This window comes from Bombus bifarius, unplaced genomic scaffold, assembly GCF_011952205.1.
Source record: "Bombus bifarius isolate JDL3187 unplaced genomic scaffold, Bbif_JDL3187 scf7180000007975, whole genome shotgun sequence".
Classification (NCBI taxonomy): Eukaryota; Metazoa; Arthropoda; class Insecta; order Hymenoptera; family Apidae; genus Bombus; species Bombus bifarius.
Window position 1 is genome coordinate 1,922,094 of NW_022884361.1, and position 7,795 is coordinate 1,929,888.

At 34.2% G+C, this 7,795-nt stretch overlaps 2 protein-coding genes across 4 annotated transcripts in view; one reads left to right on the forward strand and one right to left on the reverse strand.

Annotated features, from left to right (window-relative positions):
- Positions 1–2,131, forward strand: part of LOC117217218 (unconventional myosin-XV) — a 63,195-nt gene extending 61,064 nt beyond the window's left edge. For all 3 annotated transcript variants that reach the window (XM_033464643.1, XM_033464646.1, XM_033464645.1), the window contains 3 exons: positions 37–241; positions 360–496; positions 577–2,131. In XM_033464643.1, coding sequence (XP_033320534.1) covers positions 37–241; positions 360–496; positions 577–807 — 573 coding nt within the window. In that variant the 3' untranslated portion in view covers positions 808–2,131. The remainder of the gene's footprint in view (positions 1–36; positions 242–359; positions 497–576) is intronic.
- Positions 2,132–2,262: 131 nt separating this feature from the next.
- On the reverse strand, positions 2,263–7,095 carry LOC117217220. The gene is made up of 7 exons (XM_033464649.1): positions 6,965–7,095; positions 6,510–6,750; positions 6,063–6,189; positions 5,562–5,659; positions 3,781–4,000; positions 3,079–3,646; positions 2,263–2,877 (listed from the first exon to the last, which is right to left on the reverse strand). Exons 2-7 carry the CDS (start codon positions 6,546–6,548, stop codon positions 2,547–2,549), a joined length of 1,383 nt encoding a protein of 460 aa, XP_033320540.1. The 5' UTR covers positions 6,549–6,750; positions 6,965–7,095; the 3' UTR covers positions 2,263–2,546.
- Between the last annotated feature and the right edge of the window lie 700 nt (positions 7,096–7,795).

A 7,795-nucleotide genomic window follows, 5' to 3' on the forward strand; every position in this document is an offset into this window, starting at 1 on the left:
AGTTTTTAATTAATATATTTTCTCTTTTCTTTCTAGTTCGATATGGCTCAAATAGCTGCTCTTTTACATAGGGCAGCAGATATGACTCACGAACCAACAACGAAAGAAATTAAATATTTATTACCAAAACCAGTGCTCAGTTTGAGAGAACCACGACCACAACAGTGGTCAAATATGGTCCAACAAGCATGGAACAATGTGCAACACAATACAGTTGCTGCTTGTAAAGCACAGGTGCTTGGTACGTGTCTCAGTTCTTATTAGCGAGTATATAATATAATATAATAAAATAATAAATATAATAAATATAATATAATAAAACATTATATCATGAAAATAATGTTTAACTTTATTTTTAGAAATTTTATGGAAGTGGCCATTATTCGGGTCTAGTTTCTTCGCTGTGAAGAGGGTGCCTGAAGGAAAAGAGAAGGGTGGTGATCATATTTTGGCGCTCAACAGGCATGGAGTGCATTTTATTGATTTAATTACACATGTAAGTAATTCAATCCCCGTTTTCTGCCTCTATGTAAAAAAGCAATAGATAATTCAATGAAACCGACGCCAAATTTTTAGGAGACCCTGTACCACTACCCTTATTCCGAGGTAATATCCACGAGGAAAGTAAAATCCGAAGAAGGAACTCTGTACCTTGACATGAAATGCGGTAATTTAATGCAACAACGCATCACACGACTTCAGACTGAACAAGCCCATGAAATTTCACGACTAATTAGACAATACATCACCATGGAACAACGAGCCACCAATGCTCAAGGTGCTAGCATTGGGTTTGGCATGAGATAAAATTCTCCATCTGCACTTTCAATTTATAGTAATCATATAGATCAACATTTTAGAGGCGTACAATCTTTTTTGTATTGTTTAATCGAATAAGAAGCGCTGTAAATACATATTTAAGAGAAACGATTCCGTCATGATAAAGGAAGACATCTTTGAAGGAAATTTGATGAAAGAAAAAGAAATTCAATATATCGTAAAGTGCTCATAAAGTTCGAAAGTTTCAAAGAATTGTCAGTAAAATTACGTTTACTCTTTCGTTATTTATTTATTCAGAGAGCAGAAGATTTGGTTAAGATTTTTTAAGAGATTTTATAATACGCAAATTAAGCGAAGAATATAGTTTGAGAATCTTTTGACTTGTAAATATGTCCAGTTAAGAGCGAGAAACGAACAGAATTGAAACACAGCTCATCTGGTAACACTATAACAGATAAATCGTGACAAATCGTGACAAGGCATTTCTCGTGTTTCTTCCTCGTTTTAAGAAATAAACTTCGACGAGTACACCAAAATGTAACAAACTTAACAAATAAGTCAAGTACATACCTCGATTCAAAGGGAAAGTAAATCATCAAGAATATCGCGTTAGATCAAACGCACTATAAAGATACCAACTCAACAATATTGCAATGTTCAAACTATCGTTTCATAAAATAATAAGACTATCTAGTTACACAACAGTCTTAAGAATGAGAATATCTGATAATCTTCTTCATTAAGGAGAATTAACTTTATACATACCGTTGAAAAGAAGAAAAAGAAGAAGAGGAACGAATGCTCAAGTGTCTAAGCAATTATTCTCAACTCTGTAAATACGCGTTTAGAAACGTCTAGAGAAAGAGAGAACTACAACGAGAGGACGACGGTTCTGTAAAATGAAATATGTCGATACATGGCTCACTAGTAGCTTTTTAATAGGGTTCGATGGCAGAACACGTCGATACTCTCGATGGCTGCTGCGTCTTCCGGTTGATTTCTTTTTCTTTCAGTTTCAATGAGGGCAATTTTCTTCTCATTTTTTTAATAATCGAAGAAATTGCCGATCACCTTGAATAATAAGGAAAATAAATGACATCTTTCGACGTTGAATAGGATCGATTTATTTATATAAAAAGCGTAAGAAAAAGAAACGATACGGTACACGTAAAAGTTAATGTAAATCCAATTAAATGCTAATATCTTTAACGAGTACGTTCTGATGGCGACTAACAAACTGCGGTTACATGTTTATCACAAGGATACATTATTATTAATAATTGTACGTATGCGTATCGATGTGAACGGAGATGTTAAAACTTTATATTAAAAATTTCTACTTATACGAAAATAGTTGTATGCCTCTCAAGTTACTTTTTCTCCTTCCCATTTCAAAAACATATATATATAAACATATAAAAAGGCAGTAGATAATAATGATGACGTTTTAATAGATCAAATTAATAAATCATATTTTTGAAATTAGAGAAATTGAAGAAATTAGTATTACTTTATTAAATATGAGGAAATTACACAGAGAAATACTCAGATAGAAGTAAAGAGAAATTGATTTTACACTCTGTGTTTTGATATGCATATCATTCTAAATTATTCTACCTCAGAGCCTTTCTAATCTACTTATAATCATATAACCTGTTGCTTTACGAAAAAGCTTTGTAAATTTATTTTTCAAGCAATCATTCAGTCACACGAAGTCGTTAAAAAATCATAAAGCAACAAGTTAATAACTTTTTGTGCATTATATGTCAATTCTTCGAGCGACTTGGACTCGAACTAGGTGTTTTCATTTTCGTTTCATGAGGCCAATTACTGGCGGTATGTTTAACATATCCAGGATCAGTGGGTGACGAAGGTGTTCGTACGTTGAGTGTCTGTGTCCCCGTGCTCGCTGTTCGGAGCGAAGTAAAGCATTCTTCCAGTATTTCGATTTCGTCTTTTCTCTGGTCGAATTCTTTTCCATAACCCTTTGGCGGCGGCGGAATATTAAAAGAAACATCACGATTTTTTTTCTGATTTTTCGGCGACATTCCTTTCATTCGAACTGGCACGTTGTCGTACTGACTAGTGTCAGAATATCTATTAATGTTAGAAGACCAAGAAATAAGATAAAGAAATTTAAGAAAATAATAAAATGATAACAGGTAATTGGAGATTATGAAAATAATAATTATAATATAATAGGGAATTAATGCACCAATGAGAATTGATGCAAAGAACGAATTCGTCGATATTAACGAAGCTAATATTATAGTAATAAACTGATCATTGTGCAACTACCTGTAACCTTCGATAGCTTCGTCCACATCGCGCTCAACCTTCATAATCTTCACACTAGGATTCACGATCTTCGCGAATATAGGTTCGCTTTTATGATTCGTCTCGGTTGGAAAACGAGGCGTGTCAATTTCATCTACTGGACGTTGATAAATATCATGAACCTTATAAACCACAGTAGGCGCTTCCATTCCATGATCCGTTCTATAAGAGTCCCTTCTCATAGCTTTTTGCATCTCAGAATCTCGATACATTTTCGAGTCTCGGAGAGCTCTCCCATTTTCAAAATTCTGCGTATATTCTTTTGGTTCTCCGTATTCTCGATTAAAATCGCCAGTTCCTTCATCTTCATACGAATCTTTCGAACGCTGCTTGGAGGAACGATTTTGTTCCCATTTTCGCGGATCTTCAGACTGTTCTTGCCCTGAACTCCTTTGATGTCTTTCGTCTAATTTCTCAAAACCATCGTTTATAGTGCCACTGTCGTCGTTTTTGGAAACTTGAGGACTGCTTATTTTTGGGGATTTTGTTTCTTTTTCGCTGGCCAGAGTCGTCGTTATTTGTCGTTTAGCTATTATATATCAATCAAAAAAGGAAGTCAACTATATATATATATATACAATTATATATATTGTTAATTTATATATTGTCTCCTTAATTTATATTTAACACTTCCTTTTATATCTTAACAAAAATGTATGATACCTCCTTTATCAGTCAGAAGTTCTGTCATGCCATGCTTGTCCTTTTTCTTTGGCGTGCTCATTAACAAGTCAGCGATGAAAACTAACGCTGTTAGCAAGCACAGTGCCCCAAAAACAGCGGCGTTGTCTATCAAATCCTCAGGGACGTTTTCAATAGACGCCAACGATAAAGCGCCGACGATACCGAAAAGAATCACTCCAAGTCCAAGGAAGAATATTTCCTTAAATAGAAAAGAAAGATCTTCGTACACTCATCAAGCAGAACAATGAAATGTTAATGACTTCCTCTGTTTAACATAATCTTCATTAAAATCCTCGGGACCTTTCATATCCCCTATTGTCTCATAAAATTCAAGTATAAACGTGAAACAACCTTCACACGTTTACGACCATTAACAATTCGATAATTCGTATTTCTTTTCAAGATTTCTTTACAATAGCGATTGTACCGCCTTTCAGTGAAATATTTCTATAAAAATCATCCTTTATGTCATCTACGAGCAAACAGCTAAGAATTTCAGCTCAGAATTAAGAATATCAACAATTTATTTTAAATGCAAATTTCTGTCTTGATGAACGCGTAGATCTGCATGTGGAAATCATTGCGATCTGCCTAGCCTCAGTTATGAGTCATTAACTAAGAACTAAGTCACAGTAGCGTACGTATTACGTGCTCAATTGCCATACACCAAGGTAAGGATGTTGTTACGTGCTCCTTCTTGTAGCTTGCTCATACGAAGGATACTTTTAACCTTGCCCCTCAATGACAGTGCTAACTGGACACGACAGTTCTCACGCTATCGTTAAAACACGTGCTCTATATTTAACCGATTTGTCGTTTCAAGAGTCCATCTGCATAACTTGAAAGAAGCATGAAAAAAAGCAACCTTGTAAAAAGAGCTCTGCTAACACAGATCGGTACATCGTAACTTCGAATGCAATGACGATTGACTAATGAACGAGGTGTGTCCGCCGGAAAATATTTGCAACCAGGAAAGATATTGAAAATGCGTTCATGCTGAAGATTAATATCGTGGGAGTCTTGAATATGTTGCTTTGAAAATTTATTATAGTCTCCATCGTTGGTATTAATTGCGAAAGTATTTCGTGTATTTATTTGGTGCATTTAAAACGGCTACCGAAAATCATGCAGAAAATGTTTTATATTTTTGTAAAACTTATTGAGGCACTGATAATCGTGTAACTTTCGTAATTCGAGGATAAGTAAAAGGTAACACCACAATCAGTTACTAATATAATTCGTTAATGGATCAGTCATGGAGTCTTTATCTGTTTCATGTCACTTTTACTGGTGAAACTTGTCGAAGTTAATTCCTCGTATTCCTGACCTCACAAATAAATTTTAACGAATATTCTTTTACGCACTTAGTGTAAGAAAATTTCTATGATTTTCCATCGATTCTAATCATTAACTATATCCAATAGCAATTTAAGATCCCGCATTTTTTCCAGTAGTTAATTCAATTACAATTATTGTTTCTTTTAAGAAACATTTAAATTTATGCATTCAGGGTGTTGGTTAAGAAGAAAGATACATCAATGTACGATAAAATCAGCCTCGTCGAAGGACAGTATTCCGTAAAAGAGAAAGAATACCTTGAAAAGTCCAAACAATGCGACTATTATGGAAATATGTCGACTTGTACAATTGTCAAGGAAGAAGTGAATTAAAAGTTCGGGAAATATACATCGAATTTTTCGTCGTGTCATAGACATATACTGTTTAAAGAAAAAAAGTTACAAAAAAACGGAAAGAATTACCGTCTTTCGACCATCTAGCTCTCCTGTCGCAGCAGCAATAAGAAGACCCGTCGTGATTATTATGTAACCACCACAAGTCGCGGTTGCAAGAGCGGCGCCTAGATTAACAAAAGAAAAGTGTGTTGTTGCGTGTTTTACATTCCTTTTTCCAACATATACTATAGTACTTATACATCAATTACTATAAAGCATAAAATAAATTTCCATTCAAATTAATCTACATAGAATAATGCACTATCCGACCACAATCTTAAAAGTATTTATGTAACGAAATATTTTTGATAAATGTTTGCTAGACAGCTTGCAGAATTTTTATTGTAACTCTGAAAGATAGAAAAACTAACTGATAGCAATACAAAAATATTCTTCTCCTAATTTATGGCGTAATACAAACTATAGAGATAAACGTTTCAAGAAAGTAATAAAAATTAGTAGGCCTTTTGGGTCAATTTTGCTCTTGTAAAAGGAAAAGTATAAAGTAATAGATATTAATTTTTGAACCTATGGCGCCCCATGTGACGTTATTCAAGAGGGACCATTCTCTGCTACGACTTCTCAAATAATGAAACACTCTTCGGCTTTCATCATCAGTTACCCTGAGTGCCACCACGCAGGCAAGGCAAAGCATCTGCAACACGAATGTTCATAGTTGCAAAATTTAATAAGAAGGAATGAATTAAAATCCAATTATCTAGCGTTCAGTTCCGTTCGCAGGAATAATTACAAATAATTGATTGTGGGAGTATTCAAAGGAATCCTTATCTCGTATTGTGAGAACACTGATATAAGAGCAATTAGTAATATATAATTGAAATGTAAATTGTGCTAGAATTTTTGTTTAAACATTAACGTTCACTATCATGTATGAATATGTAACTAAAGTAGCTTACAATATCAAAACAAATATATGTACAAAAATAAATATACAATTTTTCCATTGTTACGCACCACTTCGATAATCCTGATGAATACCTTGCGATTCCACATATTTAACTTTGTTTATCAACAATTTCCAATTTTACAATGTTCATTCAACCATTGTTAACGTATTTAAATTTTCAAACTGTCATCAAGAATTTGGGACAACGTCGAGTAGAAAGCTTCATCATACAATTTCACTTATCACAACCCGCATAAGAATAGTTCATTTCACATTCAGTAGACTCAGAAGAATTGCACAAATGGTATACTATCAAGAAAAGGAATACAATCATAAATTAAATCATAAATTAAAAATTATTAAATATAAAATCTATCTGCATCTGTAAAATTAAAAAAAAAGGTACGAATTTAAGAACTTAAAAGAAGCGAATGATTAAATCTATCCCAGCAGTTAGTTCGTGATCAACTGTACTAATATAATAATCGGTAAAACGGGCATGTGGGGGGTCGCGTTATCTTACTCGTTAGTGAAATTCGAGCGATGGGGTTCCAAGACGAACCGCGGCGCGCGTCGAACGACAACTGAAGAGATAGAGAGGATCGTGGTTCAAGTTGCACGGGCTACGTAGTGTCACGTAATAAGGTCTGCGTACTGCAGGTAACAATGCTATTATCGTACGGTGCATTGGCGCAGTACGGTGTGAATTTTCGCAATAAATACCATGGAAATGGTTAACGAACCGCTAATGCCTTGAACCGGTTCGATAAGGTTACAACGACCGGCGAAGATAGGGAAAATTTCAGAGAACGTTCGTTTCTTTGAATGCAGTCCTTATTTATTTGCTGTCTACTATAATTGATAAAATTAATGAAATATTTCAATATACGAATATTATAATGAGTAACAAAGCAAAAATATTGATAAGTAACCGCGAATTTTGTTCAGAGATTTTGAAAGCACCCAACGTTAAAAAGTTTGAGATGGATAAAACGGACAATGTTTAGAAAGGAGTAGCTCACTACAGAGGATAAAATTTGTTATCGAGGCGGTTTGAGTTTGGTCTTTACGTATTAATATAATTACTAAATGATCATGCATGAAAAACGCAAAATGATTCATTTAATGTAACGTGACAGCGACGTTGATGAAGCTTAGGATACCGTAAACAAATTGCAACGACGTTTTGGTACGATAAATTACTCATTTGTAATCTTGTGTAACATAATTTTCTTCTTGAGTCACGTGTAATTATTATGAATCACCTGCAAAACTACGATTTATTTCACCAGAAATAGAGTCATTCTTGAAGAGTGAAATTTTTCTAGAACTCGTATGGAATAAAAAGTTCTAC

Excerpts from the sequence above, each read along its gene's own strand:
- LOC117217220 (XM_033464649.1), bottom strand. The coding sequence starts at position 6,548 with ATGTGGAATCGCAAGGTATTCATCAGGATTATCGAAGTG. Across the intron at positions 6,190-6,509 it reads TCATCAGGATTATCGAAGTG|ATGCTTTGCCTTGCCTGCGT; the intron begins GTGCGTAACAAT and ends TTCGTGTTGCAG. Across the intron at positions 2,878-3,078 it reads GAAGCTATCGAAGGTTACAG|ATATTCTGACACTAGTCAGT; the intron begins GTAGTTGCACAA and ends TAACATTAATAG.